Source organism: Polypterus senegalus, chromosome 2 (assembly GCF_016835505.1).
Source record: "Polypterus senegalus isolate Bchr_013 chromosome 2, ASM1683550v1, whole genome shotgun sequence".
NCBI classification, from domain to species: domain Eukaryota; kingdom Metazoa; phylum Chordata; class Cladistia; order Polypteriformes; family Polypteridae; genus Polypterus; species Polypterus senegalus.
The window spans coordinates 58,459,316-58,480,974 of NC_053155.1; the positions used below are offsets into that span (position 1 = coordinate 58,459,316).

The window sequence follows — 21,659 nt, forward strand, 5'->3', positions numbered from 1 at the left end:
GAATGTTGGATCTTCTTGATGATGGTGTAAATAAATGGATGTTGTCTATTCCAGGGTTACTCTGACTTTAAGGAGCTTTGTAGCCTTTATACAACTATTAAAAAGTGGATGGCGCATGTTATTGTCTTTTTTTTCCATAATGTTAGGGGCCAAAGCAGCACGGTGGTGCAGTGGTAGCACTGCTGCCTCGCAGTTAGGAGACCCGGGTTCGCTTCCCAGGTCCTCCCTGCGTGGAGGTTGCATGTTCTCCCTGTGTCTGCGTGGGTTTCCTCCCAAAGACATGCAGGTTAGGTGGATTGGCAGTTCTAAATTGGCGTTTGTGTGTGTCCTGCGGTGAGTTGGCACCCTGCCCAGGATTGGTTCCTGCCTTGTGCCCTGTGTTGGCTGGGATTGGCTCCAGCAGACCCCTGTGTTCGGATTCAGCGGGTTGGAAAATGGATGGATGGATAGGGGCCAAAAATTTTACAAAAATGGTCATATAAAGAGAGCTGAAGCTGACCATAGACTTTCCAGGCTCATTGATAGTAAGACATTAAACTTGTTGAATAATTAGTGGTGATGTGCCTTTCTTATTTCTTCAGCAATATGACACAGTAGAAGAAAAAGAATTCAAGGAAAAGTATACAGTATCCTCATGTTTGCAACAGGAAGGTCGGTTTAAAATTTCTGCACTGTTTAGGCTGATTAATGAAATGACACGTAAATAAGGAAGCACCTTAAAATGCTTTTGAAGTCATACAGCATGTAACACAGCATGAACTGAACTTTCAATATTAGCTGTAGCTAATACAAACACAAATTGCATGCTACAAATTAAATACATTTAATAGAGATTAGTAGGCATTCCTTTATGGAAATCATTTCTTAGCATTTCCAATAAGCTGGTTAATTTTTTGTTGTTGCCCAGATAACACTTGTTCGTCACTGAATCATTTGATGATCCTGTTGTGATGCACTAGCTATAGAGTTTTGGTGCATTTAATTTACTTCAAAAAATCTTCTTGGTGTTCATGTTAAATCAAAAGCAGCAGAATGACTAGGAAGCACACTTTCTGAAGGACTGTTGCCGGCTCACTTCCAGAACACAAGCTACTAGCATGTAGAATGATTCCTGTAAAAGAAAGAAGGATACGACTGTAATAACAAAATACAAGCATTGGCATCAAATGATCACTCGTCTGGAATTCAGCAAGTGTGAGTCAGACAAGCAAATATCCACATCATTAGTTTATCATATATGATAAGTGCAGCACAGTCTACTGTATATATGTTAATTTCAATTTAGCTGCAGGTACTTCCGTTTTCTTTTTGCATCCCAAAAACATTCATTTTAAACCCTTATCATCCCTGTATAAGACAGTGTGTGCTCAATAATAGTCAGGTGGCCTGTCCAGTGCTGCTTTTCAGCCATTGCACCTGATATGCAAAGATAAGCTCAGGGCCCTGCAAACTGGAACTGGATCAGGCAGGTTCAAAAATGAATACGTGGTGTGATACACTAATACAGATTTTTCACTTCCATAATCCTTCAGCTCAAAGACCATCTAAATATAATTGCTAATGCACAGTATAAATTAGCTTTGACATTTGTATGTCAGGTATGATGTTTATTAAGACAGCGAGTTATTCAGTAACCAGATTTCAAGTAGCATCTTTCTCATACATGCTGCCTTTAGGATGTAGGGCTACAGTATGGTATGTTAGTTATATTCACACTCTGGGATTAAAACTGATTTATTATTTTATTCATAAACACAAGATTAAATATAACATTTTCGTAAATTGGACCACAGCTCCCATAATTTGGGAGGGGGGCTCCAGATCTTAAGGGACTCCTCATCAGATTGCTACAAAAGTCTGCTTATTTTTTTTTTTTAAGCAGTCTTGAAATTGAGAGATGAATGTGTGGGAGCAGGCTGGGTGGGATTGGATGTCTGAGTGGTAGTAGGCTGGGTGGGCTGAGATGTCTGAGTGGTAGTAGGCTGGGTGGGCTGAGATGTCTGAGTGGTAGTAGGCTGGGTGGGATTGGATGTCTGAGTGAAAGCAGTCTGCCAGGAAGAACTGCGAATGCATACTTTAAATCAAGAGGGCTCGAGAAAGAGGGCTGAGACTTTCTCAGGAAAATAATAAATTGGAACCACGTGCAGGAATTACTGCATCATTTCAGTGATGATGATGAAAAGTATAATGGAAATTGATGACACTGTTATAGCAACTGTGTTCTGTCATGAACTTGGGCATATCTAAGCATAATGTCCTAAAAACTGAACCAAACACTCCCACAAGAGAAAAGGACCATCAATCTTCAACTTGTGTAATATACGGGAAAATTATTATGACTAATTAGTTTCTTTTACTTGACAGAAATTTCTAATTTGGAAGGACTGCGCGTATTTTGCTCTTCCCTGTGATGTCCATTTTAAGAGTCAATAGTTCCAATCCAACCAGAAGACTTAAAAACAGTTTATGAAAGAAAAACAAGGAATTTTAAAAGCTGAAATAAAATAAGATTAATTCAGAGCCATTGTTGCATACAAAATGGAAAAAACATTAAAATGTTGGAATATATCGAAATGTTAAAATGAACTGGTCTACTTCACAGTAAGCATCACTCAGGCAAGCCAAGAAAGACAACTACTGCTTACAACAAAATATCCCTGAAATCAGCCTCCTCAGTTTAAGGGGAGAAGTTGTATACTGCTGAGATAAGACTCTATTGGCAGAACTACTGAAATGAAAGAATAAAATTACTCAAACATAACAGATGAGCCAGTAGTGTTCAGAGATGAGACAAAGACTCTTTTACACTTCCATTACAATTGAGTTTGTAACTTGCCTCCTTTAAATTAAGTTACCCATCCATTTTTTTTTTACATGACATATTTTGAAATCAAATTAAATTTCTTTATTCGAGCACTAAAAACTCACTTCACAGACTTATAACACATACACCAGGGGAACGCATACTAAATTTGATTCATAAACAAATCGACAGTCGAGTTTTACTTGAACACTCAACTGATCTTATCACCACATGTTCACAACATTTTTATGCTAACTGTGCACAGTAATTGTTGCTTCATTAATTTAAATTCAAATGGCACAATCATAGAATCAAAGATTTATTTGTACCTTACATTGAACTTAAACATTTGTGCTATACTACTCTGCATGTTACATGCACTCATCCTGCATCTCCAACCTGAATTCACTTGCTAAAGGAGGCAATCACTCAGGAAATGTTTAATTCTGTTCGCTTGTTTGTAAGGCTAGATAAAGTTGGGTTGTTTCTTGGATGTTGTAAAAAAGTGAATTTAACTTTAATTTCCTTAGCTTTCTATTTAATGAAGATATATATGTATTAGAACTTGATTTTTCATTTAAAGGGAATTTTGTTCCAGTATTATTTTTCTACACCAATGGGTGTTCTTAAACGTTTCTTCCTGGATATTGCATTTTGTTATACTGTTTGTGGGTAAATGCAGACAGAGGCCGTTTATTTGTTCTCATCCTCTTAGATCTGAGCGCCGTATTTCATACCATTGATCACAATCTTCTTATATAATACGCTACCGTGGCTGTCCGTTTGTCTGTCCAGGATTTTAAATCACCTGTAGTTCGCAAACCATTCGACCTATTGACCTGAAGAAAACAAGAGCTCCTCAGGAAGCAGCAAATGCATCAACCTCTGAGCAAATGAATGCTAAACATACAGAGAAAGAGGATGAAAACTATAAGTCAAGTGTTTTCACTGCACGTTATCGTGCATTACTCCGTTACTGGTATTCTTATAAATCGCCTTAGTTAGTGGGTGGGTGTCTCTGGCAATGTCTTAAATTGGTTTGAGTCTTCCTTGATAGGTAGAAAATTCTTTGTTAGTTGTGGTAGTTATACTTCAAAGATCTATCCTGGGTCTGCTGCTTTTATCCATCTACATGCTTCCATTAAGTCAGATTATCTCAAGGCATAACGTGAGCTACTACAGTTATACTGACGACAAACAGCTGTATTTATCAATAGCGCCTGATGACCCCGACTCTCTTGTCTCACTGACACAATATCTTACTTGTGTGTTTGAAGGGATGAGTAGTAATTTTTTCAAACTAAATAAGAAGAAATCAGAAATCTTAGTGATTGGCAACAATGGATATAATGAGGGTATTAGAAATAAACTTGATCCATGAGGCCTAAAAGTTAAGACAGAAGTAAAGAATTTAGGGGTAATTATTGACTCTGACCTAAATTTGAAATCACATATTAATCAGATTACTAGACCCCTTATAACTTTGCAAGATGATGAAAAATTAGATCACACTTTTGTTTTTAGTCGACTAGATTACTGTAACAAACTCCTCTCAGTACTACCCAACAAGACATCAATCGATTTCAACTATTGCAAGTGCTGCTATAATCTTAACTAGGAAAAGAAAATCCAAGCACATCTCTCCAGTTTTGATGTCACTTCACTGGTTACCTGTGTCATTTAGAACTGACTTTAAAATACTGCTAATGGTTTACAAAGCCTTAAATAATCTCGCTCCATCCTATATTTCAGAATACCTTTCACCTTACACTCCAAATTGTAACCTTAGATCTTCAAATGAGTGTCTGCTTAGAATTCCAAGAGCTAAACTTAAAAGAAGTGGTGAGGCGGCCTTCTGCTGTTATGCAACTAAAATCTGGAATAGCTTACCGATAGAAATTCGTCAGGCTAATACGGTGGAGCACTTTAAAAAACTGCTAAAAACCTATTACTTTAACATGGCTTTCTCATAGATTCATTTTAGTGTAACCCTGATATTATGCATATGCATTTAATTATCTTTTTTTTGTCATGGCTTCACAATCTATATTAACCCCTACTTTTTCTTCTGTTCTTTTTCTGTTTTTCTGTGGTGGCGATCTGCGCCAGCACTACCTGATCAAAGCACCATGCAGTCCCTACATTGATGAATTAAAGGCCAGATGTCCACATGACCGTCATCGCCTAATTCTTTCACGTGAAGCCTGAAAACTATGAGGACTGACTGAGATCATTTATGTTGGGTAGAATGCCTAGTGGGGTCTGGGTGGTCTCGTGCCCTGGAACCCCTGCAGATTTTTTTTTTTCTGTCCTCCCTGGTCATCAGACCTTATGTTATTCTTTGTTAATTTGTATTGCCTAATTTTTATATTTTTTTCTTTTTTCGTCCTTCATTCTTCAAAACGTGCTATATAAATAAATGTTGTTATTTTCAATTACAGAACCATACTGTACATCCAACTGATGTATTATTGACTCACATTTTTCGGATGTAAATAAAACCTTTTAAACTTTTTAGACAGATATTTGTCCACAGGAAGAAATTTGGCTTTTTACTTAAACTGTGCCTCATTGGTAACCGCTATTGTCCCAAACTCAAGTAGGATGGGATCTGAGATATAGTCCTGATAGTTTTTGCGATTGGTGGATGTGGTTGACGGCTTGCACTGCAGTAAATTTGCCTTTGGGTGAGAAAGAAATACGAACTACAACAAAACTACAAAAATACAATATTTACTATATATCACTTGAGTTGTGTCTAATAACTATTTCAGCAACCACAAACCTGTTTCGGCTTCGTTTTTAACTGCATGATGTTGTAAAATTCTATTAAGAAACATGCATTTTATATACTTTAATAATACATGTAATTACATTCTATTATCACTGTTATTCTGAATGTTTCATTGTTGCAACTGTTTTTAATAATCCATAAATGAGAAATGAGAAACTCTGTTTCTTTGATGAAAACTTTAAAACGTTTCAGCTTTCAAAAAAAAAGTTAGGCACACCCTCAAACACACTCAAGTGTCACTCCATGTGTATATTTTCTAACTGTTTAGTAGCAGGTAAAACAAAAATCATTTTGTTCACCTTACTTCCATTGTCATATAGATATTTCAGTGTACCACTCTAATCATCTGTCAGAAATGACAGAGGTAGCATCTTTAATGGGGTATGTATGGCCGCCTTTAAAACTGACTCGTCCATCTTTGATAATGACCAGGTACATGTGAAGACAGCAACAGATGGCACACAGCAGCAGAACACCCCATACTTACTGACTCATAGTCAGGTAGCACAAACATATACTGCTCAAAAGAATTAAAGGAACACTTTTTAATCAGAGTATAGCATAAAGTCAATGAAACTTATGGGATATTAATCTGGTCAGTTAAGTAGCAGAGGGGGTTCTTAATCAGTTTCAGCTGCTGTGGTGTTAATGAAATTAACAACAGATGCACTAGAGGGGCAACAATGAGATGACCCCAAAACAGGAATGGTTTAACAGGTGGAGGCCACTGACATTTTTCCCTCCTCATCTTTTCTGACTGTTTCTTCACTAGTTTTGCATTTGGCTACAGTCAGTGTCACTACTGGTAGCATGAGGCGATACCTGGACCCTACAGAGGTTGCACAGGTAGTCCAACTTCTCCAGGATGGCACATCAATACGTGTCATTGCCAGAAGGTTTGCTGTGTCTCCCTGCACAGTCTCAAGGGCATGGAGGAGATTCTAGGAGACAAGCAGTTACTCTAGGAGAGCTGGAGAGGGCCATAGAAGGTCCATAACCCATCAGCAGGACCAGTATCTGCTCCTTTGGGCAAGGAGGAACAGGATGAGCACTGCCAGAGCCCTACAAAATGACCTCCAGCAGGCCACTGGTGTGAATGTCTCTGACCAAACAACCAGAAAGACTTCATGAGGGTGACCCAAGGGTCCCATGTCCTCTAATGGGCCATGAGCTCACTGCCCATGCAGCTCGATTGGCATTCACCATAGAATACCAGAATTGGCAGATGCACCACTGGTGCCCTGTGCTTTTTACAGATGAGAGCAGGTTCACCCTGAGCACGTGACAGAAGTGAAAGGGTCTGGAGAAGCCATGGAGAACATTATGCTGCCTGTAACATCATTCAGCATGAGCAGTTTGGTGGTGGGTTAATGATTGTCTGGGGAGGCATATCCATGGAGGGTCACACAGACCGCTACAGGCTTGACAAAGGCACCTTGGCTGCCATTAGGTATCAGGATGAAATCCTTGGACCCATTGTCAGACCCTATGCTGGTACAGTGGCTCCTGGTGCACGACAATTCCTGGCCTCATGTGGTGAGAGTATGCAGGCAGTTCCTGGAGGATGAAGGAATTGATACCATTGACTGGCCACCACACTTTCCTGACCTAAATCCAATAGAACACCTCTGGGACATTATGTTTTGGTCCATCCAATGCCACCAGGTTGCACCTCAGACTGTCCAGGAGCTCAGTGATGCCCTGGTCCAGATCTGGGAGGAGATCCCCCCCAACACCATCTGTCATCTCATTAGAAGCATGCACCGATATTGTCAGGCATGTATACAAGAACACAGGGGCCATACAAAGTGCTGCGTACAATTTTGAGTTGCTGCAATTAAATTTTGGCAAAATGGACTAGCCTGCCACATAATTTTTTCACTCTGATTTTTGGGGCGTCTTTGAATTCAGGGCTCTGTAGGTTGATCATTTTCATTTCCATCAAACGATGTGGCATCCTTTCGTTCCTAACACATTACCCAGTCTATATCAGTATAGATATCCAGGAGGATTTCTTTTTCCCATTGAGATCTGATGTGTTTTCAAAGTGTTCCTTTAATTTTTTTGAGCAGTTTATATACAAAACAATGGTTGTCATGTACATATGCTTAGGTAAAATATAGATATATACTGTATATGCTTATTTTTAAATATATTAATTAGATTTGGTTGTTCTATTCTCAACCCTAATGTACAAATATTTTAATTAGAAAACCTTTTTCTGATAAGAGTGAAGGTTTGTTTTGCACTTTACTGGTTAAAGTTTGCTTTACAATTCCTGATTGATATTCTATTTAGTATACTTATATTTATTAGAAATTATCTTAGTTTTAATTAATGATAATAATTCAAGTAAATGTATATCTTTGTTTGTGTTGAATAATCTGTGGAAAGCACCTTAAGTTGCATGTAAATGTATTATAACATGCTATATTCTGTAAATAAAGTTATTATTATTATTATTTTTATTGTTATTATTATTAATTTCTCATCAGAACACAGTGAAGAAAATATTTTCAAATTTTAGTAATGCTAATTTCCCTGAGGTACCAGGTTCAATAGCCATTTAGATCCTTCCATAATGAATGGGTTTTGCATATGCAGCCATGTTAAAAGATGAGTGGCAGAGATTTTGCTTTAATATACGGAAGGCAGAAATGAAGTGAAACTGAACTGAAGTGCAATTAATAATTAAGAAAAATGCATCTTTTATTTGAGTGCTTGATCATGACACAATACAGTATAGTTAAACATGTAATGGGTCAAAACTTGATATTCCCTTATATTTTTAACAGCTTTAGAAAACTGCTTTAGCTAGGTAACCTTTTCTTTGTTTTAAACAAAGGTCAGACAAGCTTGTAACACACAGCACACACTTAAATAAAACTGCCCCATGATTTTAAATGCCACATATACACACACACACACACACACACAAACAGAGGTGATGTAGTGTCATAGCAATGGACACTGAGACAGAAGGAGATGGTAATGCCATCAACAACAACAACATGTATAGAAAACAAAGATGGTAACAAAATCAGTACTAAAAGGGTATACACAGAAAAAACAGTGTCATTACTAAAATGTCATGCTGAATTCAAAAATAATATTTCTTCATTTGGTTGTGTGGTTCTATTTCTTGACCAAGCACCATTTCATTCTAGGAAGAGTTAATTGCAAATCAAGTGGGTTCTTTATGCTTTGAAGACTTCTTAATATGTACAAAAAAAACCCCAAAATGTTTCTTGTATGGTAGGCAGCATTTACCATGGAATCAGTTCACCATAAGACAAACTACCATCAGACTGTAATAATCTAGTAGCAGCATCTTTTAGACTTTTTACCTACAGATGTTGCAGCTGCAGTTGTTACACTCTATATAATATGAGTAAAAATTACAAAAAGTGTTGATTGTAATAAAACAGGAAAATGTACAGGTGATTTTTGTCAGTATCAGGCCAAAATCCACAAGATAAACCCAAAGGTATGTAGAGAGCAAAATCTGAGTTGTGTGTTGTAATAACTCCAGAAAACAATTAACAAATCATCTCAAAAGAACAAATTTAAGATTTGTCTCATTCAGAATTATTAAGAGCAGTGCAGTGGTATAGTCATTCGAAATATGACATGGTTTTCAGAGATTAGGTTTTATTCCTGGCTGGATCAATATCTGTGTGAAATAAATGCACTCTGCATGTAGTTTGGTATGGCTTTCTGCCTAGCTATGTAAAGATCAGTTAACTGTTGATTCAAAATGTGCCTAAAGAGAGTAAGTGTGGGTGTGTGTGTAAGCGTGACCTGTGATGGTCTGGTGTTCAATCCAGGGTCAGTTCCTACTCAGCACTGCTGGTGGAGGCTCTATGCTTGTGCGTGAAACTGGCGTAACTGAGTTCACTTAATGGTGAATTTTATTATTCCAAACTTTTAAAATGTGCATATTCATAAATAGCAAGAAATAAAAATGACAATCCATCCATTGTAAACAGTAAAAATAGAAATTAGACACCATAGCACCAATATTTAATATAATATATATTAATATATATTAATATTTAATATAATAATATAATTGTATAAAATAGGATTATTATTATTTTTATTATGAATTATAGCATTAAAAGCAATCTACAACACATCTAGCATATGAACTTAACTGATATTTATATTTAGCATGCCACTGTAGCTGATTTTTTAAAACATGTTCAAAAGAAAAGCATATAATCAAATATGAATATTAAAAAAGGTGTTTTTTTTTAAAAAAGCTTTCTGGAGCTTTTATATTCATCACTTACTCTGAATCTCAACTGTTTCATTGGTTTCAGATGCCACGCTGATGGGGTCTAATGGACATAATAAAGAAGAAATACAAATTTTATTGGATAAATTATATTGCAATCAATAATTAAAGAAAATCAAGGCTAAAAAGCAAAACTGCTTCTTATGTTTATTTCATATACAGTATTCTGTATGTATATACAGTATAATGAGCAGTATACTGTATATAGTTTTCTGTGGGGCTGATTCTGCATGCAGCTGAAGATTACCTCTTGTGCACTAAAATGTGTGTATTACAAATTTGTAACTTTTGTGGTTTACGGTGCATGTTACTTTGTCCAAAACCATGTCAACATTAATGCTGAAAACAGAACATTCAGATATTGTGCAATCAATGAATTTGTAAAGCTAGAGATCAATATTTCTTCAGTGACTCGGTCTGCTTCATATGCAATAATCAAGAAAGGAGCTTCAGAATTGTGCCTTGACATCGGTTAAAGATGATCCAAGGTGTAGTTGGCCATAAGAATTTGATCACAGGAAAAAAAATGTTACCATCCATCCATCCATTTTCCAACCCGCTGAATCCGAACACAGGGTCATTGGGTATTGCCCATTCTGCTAGGCTTTAGTGGCCCACCAGTCCTGTTAAGAAAGCAGATTTAAATGGATTGCTGACATCCAGCTGTGCCTTTCGTCAGAACTCCAGGACCTGCCTGCATTTCATCTGATAACAAAGGTGCACATCAAAAGTTCTACATTTCCTTAAACTATTTACACTCATCCCATCTTGGGAAATTTCCTTTGGGACACTCAAGGAACTCTGAGGGAGAGAAAGGTAAGGTAAATAAAGTTGAAGCTTTGCCAAATTATTTGATCAATTAATGGTATTACCAAATGAAAAACAGGTATTAATTCACCAAGTTAAAATTCATCTTTCTGTTTCCAGCATTTACTGGCATCCCTTTGGGTAAACAGCATAAATCACACTCCTTCATACAAAGCTCTCTAAATTAAATAATGCATTTTCATTTTAACATAACATGTTTTTATATTTCACAAAATGTAAGCAATATCTAACAGCTTCAAAAACTGAAAAAGCACCAGGTTACTTATTTGTCCATCTGTTTTCATTTTATTGAGTCACTGAGAGCTGTAGGCAGTTCTAACAGAACCTAACACAAGGCATAAATCAATACTGGGTGAGATGGCAGCCCATCCTAAGACACAGACTTCCAAATATTCACACTGCAGATGATTTCTAGCCACGAATGAATCAAACACATTTGTCTTCAGGTGGAAAATGGAATTCAGAATGGAAATCCACAGAGACACAGGGGAAAAGAGGCAAACTCTACTGATGTCCCTCAGTCCTTTGAGCTGAGCTAAGACCATGCTAACCACTAAACTATTGTCAAGAGTATCATAAAACAGTAAGCTTTAGTACAAAACAAAACCATGTAAAAAGATATTATGAGGAGGTCACAAAAGACATGTGCCACTGTACTGCCCATTTTAGATATTCCACACTGATGTATCAATTTTTGTTTTTTTGTCATGTGTACATTTGAAATTTGAAGCAACAGATTCAGAGAATGAATTATAAATTAAGTCTTGGGACAGACTGAAAGCCTCTCCATGTCTGGTTTCTGCCTTGCGCCTTTAGCTGCCTGGATTGTCCTGTGACCATGGTTTGTATCATCCAAATCTAATAACAGATAGATGGATAGGTGAATAATTCATTAAGCCAGCCTTTCACTCTTTATGTGACGATGTTCTTGAAATTTGTAAAGAAAAGAAACAAAGATAATTTTTAAAGAATGTTTTCATACAGTAACACTAGTTTTCTCCAGTAGGTGGCGGTTTATGCCAGTTAGAAAAACACGGCTACTTCCACAGACAGAATGTAAATTTCATTGATGAAGATCTGGCAGTTTTAATTGGATAAAATAGGTGTGTCTTAAAATGCATAAAATAAAAAATGATTTGCATAATTCGACAGAAGAAATATTTTTGATAATCCTAGAAAATATTCTTTATTGATAGCAATTGATTGCACTGATAGCATTCATAGCAATGTTTCAAGTCTGTGAAAAGTGTGTGAAAAGAGTATACATCTTACAATATTTTATGAATTTTTTATTTATTTGCATGTTGTAAAGCTGTTTGGCATTACTTTTTACATTTTTATGTTTTCATTTGTTAATATAAAAAGTGAAAAAAATCTCCTTTTAGTACGACTCTTAGAAGTAGGAAATGACAATGCAGCTCCCAGCACTGTTATAAAAATTCTTATCACTGTTACATAAGACATTGTTCTTTTGTTCGATTATGTATTTCCACATACATTGACACTTTAAAAGGTAACCTGGCCTTTATGGGAGTTATGATACCCAAGTCTGACAACGTGATATGTATCTTGAGTTTGGTTTCACAGTACAATATCTTTTTAATAACTTGTTGTCCATTATTGTTGTAAGTAACAGGGAAGCATTAGGCTTCATCCACACTACTACATTTTCATTTAAAAGGACAGACATTAGTCTCTGTTGTTGTTTTTTGTCCACATTACCCAGGCGAAAATGGAATCTGGAAACTGTATGCTTCTGAAAACACTGGCTCAGTGTTGCAAAGTGGATGGGTGAAAATGCACACTGTAATTCAAGTCTGACCTTTACACTCGCTAGTTCCGATAACTTTGCTGGCCGGGACTTCCTGCATTTTGCTGAAAAAATAATAACAGCAGCAGAATACTAAAAGGTGTGTCTTACATAAAATACTATGGGCAGAGATCAGTATGTGCAGAAAATATATGCAGAATAACAGGAAGATGCTGGTTGACAGAAGGAACTGTCAATATTTCCTAAGGAGAAAAATGTTTTGCTAAGGTTGGAAAAATTAGTCTAGTTTGATTTTTATTTGTATGTATGTGTGTTTCTGTGTCTCATTATTTTTAGGGATTTCTGTACCAAAATACAATGAGAATGTATTTATAATGGGGGCTAAAATTATGTTCAGGAATTAAAAAAAACAAACTGAGTTAAGGACTGCACAGAAATCGTTTTTTTCTGAAACATGCTTTGTTAATGATCTTTTGCTATTATTTCACGACGTTGATGTGTATTTGTAACATCTCGCAGTTTGTGATAATCGTCTGTAGAGTGTCTTTGAAGTGTTGAATAGAACTGCAGGTGCACTTCACCATATGGCTTCCCCCAGAGTTTTTAGGAATACATATTTTCACTGATAAGACTTGCTGTTTCCCTTTATGGTTTTAAAAGTGTCCAAAGTAGTGCAAATATGTTTTTGATGTGCCACTTCTAAATGCAAAGTGACACAAGTACTCTGTGTCTTCTGCTTCAGACTGATTATGAGTTCCAGATATCAGAGACATGGAAAGTTTGGGACGTCATTCCCCTTCAGAAAGAAAGTCTGGGGCATAAGAGACCAATTTTGGATTTAGGAGCCTAGAAAAATGGGTCTGGGACAGAGCCAGTAAAATGTCAGAAGATGAGCTGGCTAGGTAGAGAGCAAACCAGTTAATGACCTGATATGATTTATTGCCCAGACTTTGTGCAACCAATAATATAAGCACCTCCTGCATAGAATCAACACATTTATTGAATATTCTTATAATCTTATTCTGCTTTTAGAACTAGAGGGTAGTTCAGATGGTACAGAATGAAATGTGACATCTGTCTTTGCTTTTGTTTATGGACTAATTATTTGATTTAAACTTATTAAGTCTGTTTTCAGGCTTGCACATTTACTCTATTTTATCACCAAGGGCTGGGAAAATGAGTTCCTTTTTTAGCTAGGTCAATTAGGATGAGGGAGAGTGAACAATCTCAGTAGAGAAGCTACAGTGACAGTCATACTTGAATGCAGTCATAATGTAGTTAACTATTGTCCTGAGAGCTAATTCATTGTGTCTGTGAATCTGTATATGAATAAAGGTTGGTAAATGTAAGAATAGACAGACGTAGCAAAAGGGTAAAGGAAAAGAATAAGAATCTGTGCATTTGAAAGGTGATTGATATTTTAAGGAAAGTTATCCCAAAAGCCTTTACTAGATAAAAAATTGGCACTGCAGTATTACATGGCATTATGTGAATAACGTTGATTTTTTACCACAGCATGCAGTAAACAACCGTCACGTCCACATTTCATTACTGTCCCAGTGCTGCCGCTCTAGTTAAAAAAGTAAAAGAGTCCCTTTTTAAATCATTGTTTCTTGTATATTCTGTGCACAGACACTACTAAACTTCCTTACGTTCTCGCTCCATCTTATATATCGGAATGCCTGACACGTTATATTCCAAATCGTAACCTTAGATCTTCAAATGAGTGTCTCCTTATAATTCCAAAAGCTAAACTTAAAAGAAGTGGTGAGGCGGCCTTCTGCTGTTATGCACCTAAAATCTGGAATAGCCTGCCAATAGGAATTCGCCAGGCTGATACAGTAGAGCACTTTAAAACACTGCTGAAAACACATTACTTTAACATGGCCTTTTATAACTTCACTTTAACTTAATACTGATACTCTGTATGTTCAATTCATCATAATAATTATTCATGGTGGCTCTAAAATCCATACTGACCCCTACTCTCTCTTCTGTTTCTTTTTCCGGTTTCTTTGTGGTGGCGGCCTGTGCCACCAAAACCTACTCAAAGCATCATGATGCACCAACATTGATGGACTGAAAGCCAGAAGTCTACGTGACCATCATCATCAGGTCCTTCCATGAAAACCCTAAATACAAAGAGGACTGTTTGATTTATGTTAGGTAGATTGCCCAGAGGGGACTGGGCGGTCTCTTGGTCTGGAATCCCTACAGATTTTATTCTACAGCTTTTGGAGTTTTTTTTTTGTTTTTTCTGTCCACCCTGGCCATCGGACCTTACTTATTCTATGTTAATTAATGTTGACTTATGTTTATTTTTTATTGTGTCTTCTATTTTTCTATTCATTTTGTAAAGCACTTTGAGCTACATTTTTTTGTATGAAAATGTGCTATATAAATAAATGTTGATTGATTGATTGATTGATTACTCTTTGCAATCTTCTGGTATTTTCCACACACCGCATTTTAATGCTGCCTTTCCTACTACTGTGCACACACCAGCTTTATTAGCTTTCTGGGCCATCATACTGCATGCATGATTGGTTAAACAAAATTTTTCTAAACACAAAACCTCATTAAAAAATCATTGAACTTTATTATGGATTATAACTTTTGATTTAAAGTTTGTATTGTCTTGAAGATCTGTTATCAGGCACTACACACCCGTATAATTACACGCCTCTTGTCTTTATTGGAGAGATATAACTTCAGTAACAGATGTATTGTGACCACAGGCACACATATTTTACAGATGGAAAAAATGATTACAAAGCGTTAGTGCTACAAATCCCTGGGGGCCCAGATGCTGCAGAGGATAATACTGCAGATACCCAAGTTTGTTCAGCTTAGCCAGAAATAGTCATTTGAAAGTAGTTTGCAATTTTAGAGTATTTTAAAACATTTAAATTAAACTGACGGTGAAAGTGAAGCTGGAGCTCTTGTGTGAGATATAGAGCTTTCAGAAACCAGCATGGGAGAGCAGGTAGTGTGGAATGAAAAAGAGAAGGAGGGAACAAGCTGTTAGAAGTAATGCTAAAATTAAAATGTTCTGCTTTGCATTATTAAAAGATATTTATGTTGTAGAGGTGTGAACCACATTTGATGTTGGGAGCTTCTTTCATCCGTTTTAATACAATTCTGGGTTACAGTGAGTTACAGGTTTTCCCCAGAAATACAGGGCACGACAAGGTGGGGGCCAACTATGCTCTTTGAGACTGGCCACATTAGAATATCCATGCCTTAGACAAACTCCGTTGTCCAAACAAGATCATTTGGCTGACCTCACCAGAGAGAAACTGATACAAATTCTCAACATATTAAGTATTGGCCTGTTGCTGAGAAGAAGAGTAATGACTAGAGGTAGACTCTGCCTACTAGCAGTAAGCTGTCCAACAGGACAACTAGTCAGTGATCTCTTGGACTGGATATAAAAATTGATGTGCAAAGATACATGCATTAACCTTTACTGGTGGTGTGATGAGCTACTCTTCAAGATCACATGAGGTGGCCTTTTGCTTATGCACCAAAAATCTGTAATTCTTTATTGATAGAGATATGCCAGGCCTGGGGTGGACAGTGTGAGAGCTGGAGAGCCGCAGTGGTTGCAGGTTTTTGTTCAAACCCAGTTTCTTAATGAGAATTCAATTATTGGTAATGAAGCACTTACTGCTTCATTTAAGTGGTCTTACTTGTTAAGGTTCTTCATCGTTAATCGCTTATTTCAGTCTTAAACAGCTGCAGTCACTGTTTTTAATGTCTCCTTATTAGCAATAAGATGAAAATAACAAAGGAGCCAGCAGTTCTCCATCGAACTTGTTTCCATTTATACCTGTGTAGATTCATCACACACTATTTGGTTTAATAAAACACTTAAGAGAAAAACGCAACAGACTGAAAATTATCCATTTTAGGCTTCACACCATTTGAATAATATCCTTGGAAAGCAAAAAATCTACAATTTAAAAACCTAACATTGCAGACTGACAGGCCACTACAATAAATAAGGTCTGATATTAGCAAGGATTGGTTTCTAATTAAGCAGTTGGGTTAGAATGAAAACTGTGGCCCTCCAGGATCGACGGTGCCCACTTAATCTCTTAAAGACCCACTTTTTAATTTGTCTCATTTGTGGCCACATTTTAGTTCTGCTCCTAACAGACTATACATGTATAGATGTAACATATTCTTCATGGATTTGCAATCATTAATAATCTCTACTTTTCCATTTTTCTATGGAGGCATTTTGCACCAGTACAACCTAATGGAAGCACATTGCAAACACCAGTGAGGCTTGAATGAAAGTGGATACCTCAACTACCCATGAAACTCACTGCATCAAGTCCTCTAGGACACAGCCTGAAAAACAATACATTACATTTATCTTAGAATGCCTAGTGTGGTTGGGAGCTTTTTTCCCATTGGAACCCCTGCAGATTTTGTATTTTTTTCTCCAGCTTATCTGGAAATTAAAAAAAAACAACTTTTCTGTCTACCTTAGTCAGCTGGCCTTATAAATCAAACTTTATAATTATTCTATATACACTAATCAAAAAATTAAGGGAACACTTAATCATCACAGTCTAACACCAAGTCAGTTAAGCTTCAGGGATATCAATCTGACCATTTAGGAAGCATAAGCGATTGTGAATCAACTTCACCTCCTTTGGTGCAAATGAAAGTGACAGCAGGTGCACTGGAAAGGCAACAGCAAGGCAACCCCCAAAAAGGGAATGGTTTTGCAGGTGATGGCTACAGACAATCAGACAATTGCTCTCTCCTTAATTTTCCTGGCCATATTCTTCTCTAGTTTTACATTTTGCTAGTGTCCTTGTCACTACTGGTAGCATGAGGCGGTAACCACAGCCGATTCAGGATGCATAGGCAGTCCAACTCCTCCAGGATGGCACATCCATACTTACTGTTACAAGAAGGTTTGCTGTGTCTCCCAGTACAGTCTCAAGAACTGGAGGAGTTTTTGTCCATTTAATTTTGTCCAAAATATTCTTCTATACTAAACAATTGAGATACTTCATATACCATTTTTGCTACATATATCATTTTTATGAGTCCTAATGTACACTGCAGTTTGGAAAGGAAAACAATAAAGCAGGCTTGCTGTAGAGTAAGGTGAAGACTCAGAATCTTATGTCAACTCTTACAGAAATTCTCTCTCGAGAAAGATTAGTGGAGAGCTTCCGTTTTATTTTGTGACCATGCTCAGTGATACTTAGTAAGCTGCTACCCTGCACTTTACTACACCTTATGAAATAAAATTACACATGAAATCACCATTATGTTATGTTCCTATCAGTTTTATTTTTATATCTACAGCCTTCTGTCTTGTGTGAACCCTACAGCCACATTCCACACAAACAACTATTCCACAAATTCAACTGAATTTACTCTTTCTTCAAACTTCTGGCTACCAAAATTGATAGTATTTGTAGATGACAGTCTTAAGCCGGAATGGAAAGTCCTATAAATGGTAACAGTGGTTTATGAATACCACCCTCCTTACAGTTTTCAGCTCTGTGCCTCACAAGACTACTCGTAATTGTTATTTGGCCATATACTGTAATATCTTATCTTTCAATATTTATGAACATGGCTTATCGGTTTCTTTCTTGATCCAAATAGATATTACATGAAATATAAAACAAGTTGGTTAATAAGAGAAAGCAGGACAGTCAAATTTGACTTATGTGGATGAAATTCCAACTAAAATAAATATCACATCATTGCGCTCAAACAGTATATTCTGCAAACTGATTCACTCCTGTGCAGAAAAAGTAGATATAATTAGTTCCTGCTGTGTGTCTTAATATACTTTATTCTTTTGGCTTAATTATATCAGCATGCTTTACCAGCTGAATCAGCATTATTACATATAATGTATAATAAAAAAGAACTAATTATATTAAATTGATTGTATAATTACACTGCCTTTGACTTCTTCACATTTTATTCCACTGCACTGTTGAATGTTACTAAATCTAATCTTTGTTTGCTACTGATCAACATGATAATAAGATGAAAAATAAATACATTAAGATTCTTCAGTGTAGCAGGATACATTGTGTGTTCACAGGCTGATATGGTGGTACCACTAGTGTTTCAGGGATCTAGTGTCCTGGGTTTGAATTTCATGCCCAGTTAATAGCTAGGTGATGTCTACACAGGTTTTGAGGTTACTTGCCAATTCTGTATTCATTTTACAGGAGTTTCTGTGAGTTGGTCCTGTGATGGACTGGAAATCATCTATTGTTGGTTCCTGCCTTCTACCAGTGCTGTCTAAGGGGCCCCTGCAACTGGGAGCGGATTAATGAGGTCTGAGAAGTTGAGCTTTGAACAACCGATAAGACTCATTGAATTAGTCAACATAAAAATAATTCCACATGTTTCTCTTAATTGTTTATACGCGATAGAGAAATTGACTGATTAGGTATTAACCTTCCTTAAGTCTACACTTGATACAAAATCATTTGATGGACATTCTAAAATCTAAGCTATTCATTGTAAATCTCTACCAACTTTGTACATTTGTTCCTCTACTTTTATATAGATAGGAACTATTTGTAAACTGCAAAATTGAACCTCTGCTTTATATCCTTGAATGAATTGAATGAACTGAGCTTTGGCTACAAATGAATCCTCTTAAGAACATCACCCTTTTTGCATTTAAGCTACTCTAGTGTGGCATTAGCTGCATCTTATGGATCCCTCTACTGCTAGAAGATTAATAAAACTTTACCAAATCCCACATCACTGGCCCTTGTTGTACATAAACATTCCAATAACATGACTGAACCACTACCACCACCTTGCTTTGTGGTTGAATGACATTCATCAGTAAGATGTGTGACATTGAATGTGTACCGATACTAAGCTTATTATTGGATTTGAAAAAAGCCAATTTCTGTCATATTGGGCCTTATAACGTTATTACACTTACCATAATCTCAAAGTCAACACGATTACTTCTGACAAAAAGTGAAATCAATCAGTTATGAACAAGTAGTTTCGATGAATGATGGCAGAATATATCTGTCTTTTTACTCCATAGCTGCCTATCAGATTTTATTGTGCTTTTGAGGTTTCCCACAATGTGAAATTTCCTTTCTTTGAAATCAAATCCTTTCCAGGCACCTCCTAAGGTCTGTCAATACTTCTTACTTGAATCTGTATAGTTATTTGAACCAATGTCAGAGCAACACAACAGTTAAGGCTGCCGTCTCAGAGCTCCAAAGCCCTTTGTTCAGCTCTCTCCTGCATCACTGGTGGCCTGCATGTTCTCCACATGCGTTTCTGTCATGTTACATTAATTTTTATATGAGTGTGTGTACCATTGGACCTTACTTTTTATTTTGTTACTTAGTATTGCCTAATCTTATTTTTATATTTTCCTTTTTATTTCTTCATCTTGTAAAACACTTTGAGCTACATAATGTGTGTTATATAAATACATGAAACTACATGAACTACATGAAAAATACATGTAAATACAGGCAGTCCCCGGGTTACGTACGAGATAGGGACTGTAGGTTTGTACTTAAGTTGAATTTGTATGTAAGTCGGAACAGGTACATTATTTTAATAAATGCTATTGTTGACCGACTGTAACCAAGTGCTCTGCCAATGAATGATGGAGTTTCACCTTTCTCTGACATTTTTTTATTATTTCTACTTTATTTTCAATGGTGTTGGCTTTTCTCTTCTTTACTATATCACCAGCACTTGTATCAGATTTGTGTTTCAGAGACATTCTTGAAGGGTGAAGACAAAAGGTTAAGATGAGCAGTTCTGCACAGCACTGTACACGCTATCATATCAGGCAGGCACCCGTCGTCAACACGTCTCATGTACTGACAAGAGACAACTTCCTGCTATGTACATAACAGTACAAGCAGGCTTGCTATTGAGAATAAATGGGGGTAGCGAGGGGCGGTTCACCACCCACCCACCACACAGTCACCACCACTACAGCATGCTGCCTGCAGCGTGCGTCCGCCCACCGAGAACGAGAACGGTGCGGCCAAAGGCGGGTAGTGAATCGCCCACCACCACCCCCATTTAACAGGCAGCCCACCCGAAGCACACTACTATGCTAACCCCTGCCGCCCCGTTCACCCTCAATGGCTTCTGTTCAGCCACAACCGAGTCACTGCTTGCAGCATTACCAGCCGCCCGGGTAGCCGTGTGTAGTGGGCAGGCATTGAAACGCCCCCCACCACTCTATCCAGCCTGCATCTAGTCAGGAGCAGTAGCTGCAGCAGCGTAGTGGGCGGACAGCAAACCGCCCCATTAAGCTTCCGTCCTGCACACGAGCGATAGCTGTGGCCCTGGTGACTATGGACCACGGGTCACCGCTCGCTTGCCGCCAGGAGCCGCCCGAGGGACACTACACTGCGCGAGCAGCGGAATCGCCCCCCTCCAGCCACTGCTTGCAGCATCCCCAGGCCAAAGATGACAGAGCGGCAGTTAATGAGGCGCATGCGTCACAGTTGCGGCCTCGTTCGTAAGTCGTAAGTCGGATGGATGTCTGTAAGCTGGGGATTACCTGTACATGAAATAAAACTGTATTGTGTTCAGGGCATGGACAGCCCAAAGCTGATAGGACAGGCTTTGTCACCTCACAATGAAGTAATGCTAAATGAATGTTTAGAAAATGGACTGCTGGATTTTATTTCTGACTTGTTCACTTTTGATAATGTATTCATTTGTAAAGCACCTTTAGTATGGTGCAGACACAGAAAGTTTTAATTTAAACTAAAGATGTATTAATTGGCGGGTTGGATAATGGATGGATGGATGGATATATTAATTGAAACACGGGCAGCATAGCAGCACAGATGCCTCAGAAGTCCACAGTCCTGGATTGGAACCCCATGCACATTTGTTATATTTGTTATACCTTAGATCTTCAAATGAGTGTCTTCTTATTATTGCGAGAGCTAAACTTAAAAGAAATGGTGAGGTGGCCTTCTGCTGTTATGCACCTAAAATCTGGAATAGCTTGCCAATAGGAATCCGCCAGGTTGATATGGTGTAGCACTTTAAAAAACTGCTAAAAACTAATTGTTTTAACATGGCTTTCTGATAGCTTCATTTTAGTTTAATCCTAAAACTCTGCATATTCATTTAATTATCAATATTCCTGGTT

General features: G+C 37.3%; 1 protein-coding gene across 2 annotated transcripts in view; it reads right to left on the minus strand.

The window, feature by feature from the left end:
• Nucleotides 1-399: 399 nt before the first annotated feature.
• The window catches only part of LOC120522951 (immunoglobulin superfamily member 2-like), a 47,311-nt gene continuing 26,051 nt past the window's right edge, over nucleotides 400-21,659 (minus strand). The window contains exons 5-6 of one of the 2 annotated variants that reach the window (XM_039743750.1): nucleotides 9,893-9,940; nucleotides 400-1,111 (exon numbers count right to left, since the gene is read on the minus strand). In XM_039743750.1, the coding sequence (XP_039599684.1) occupies nucleotides 1,014-1,111; nucleotides 9,893-9,940 (146 nt within the window). In that variant the 3' untranslated portion in view covers nucleotides 400-1,013. The remainder of the gene's footprint in view (nucleotides 1,112-9,892; nucleotides 9,941-21,659) is intronic. The other variant, XM_039743751.1, reaches the window with a different exon arrangement.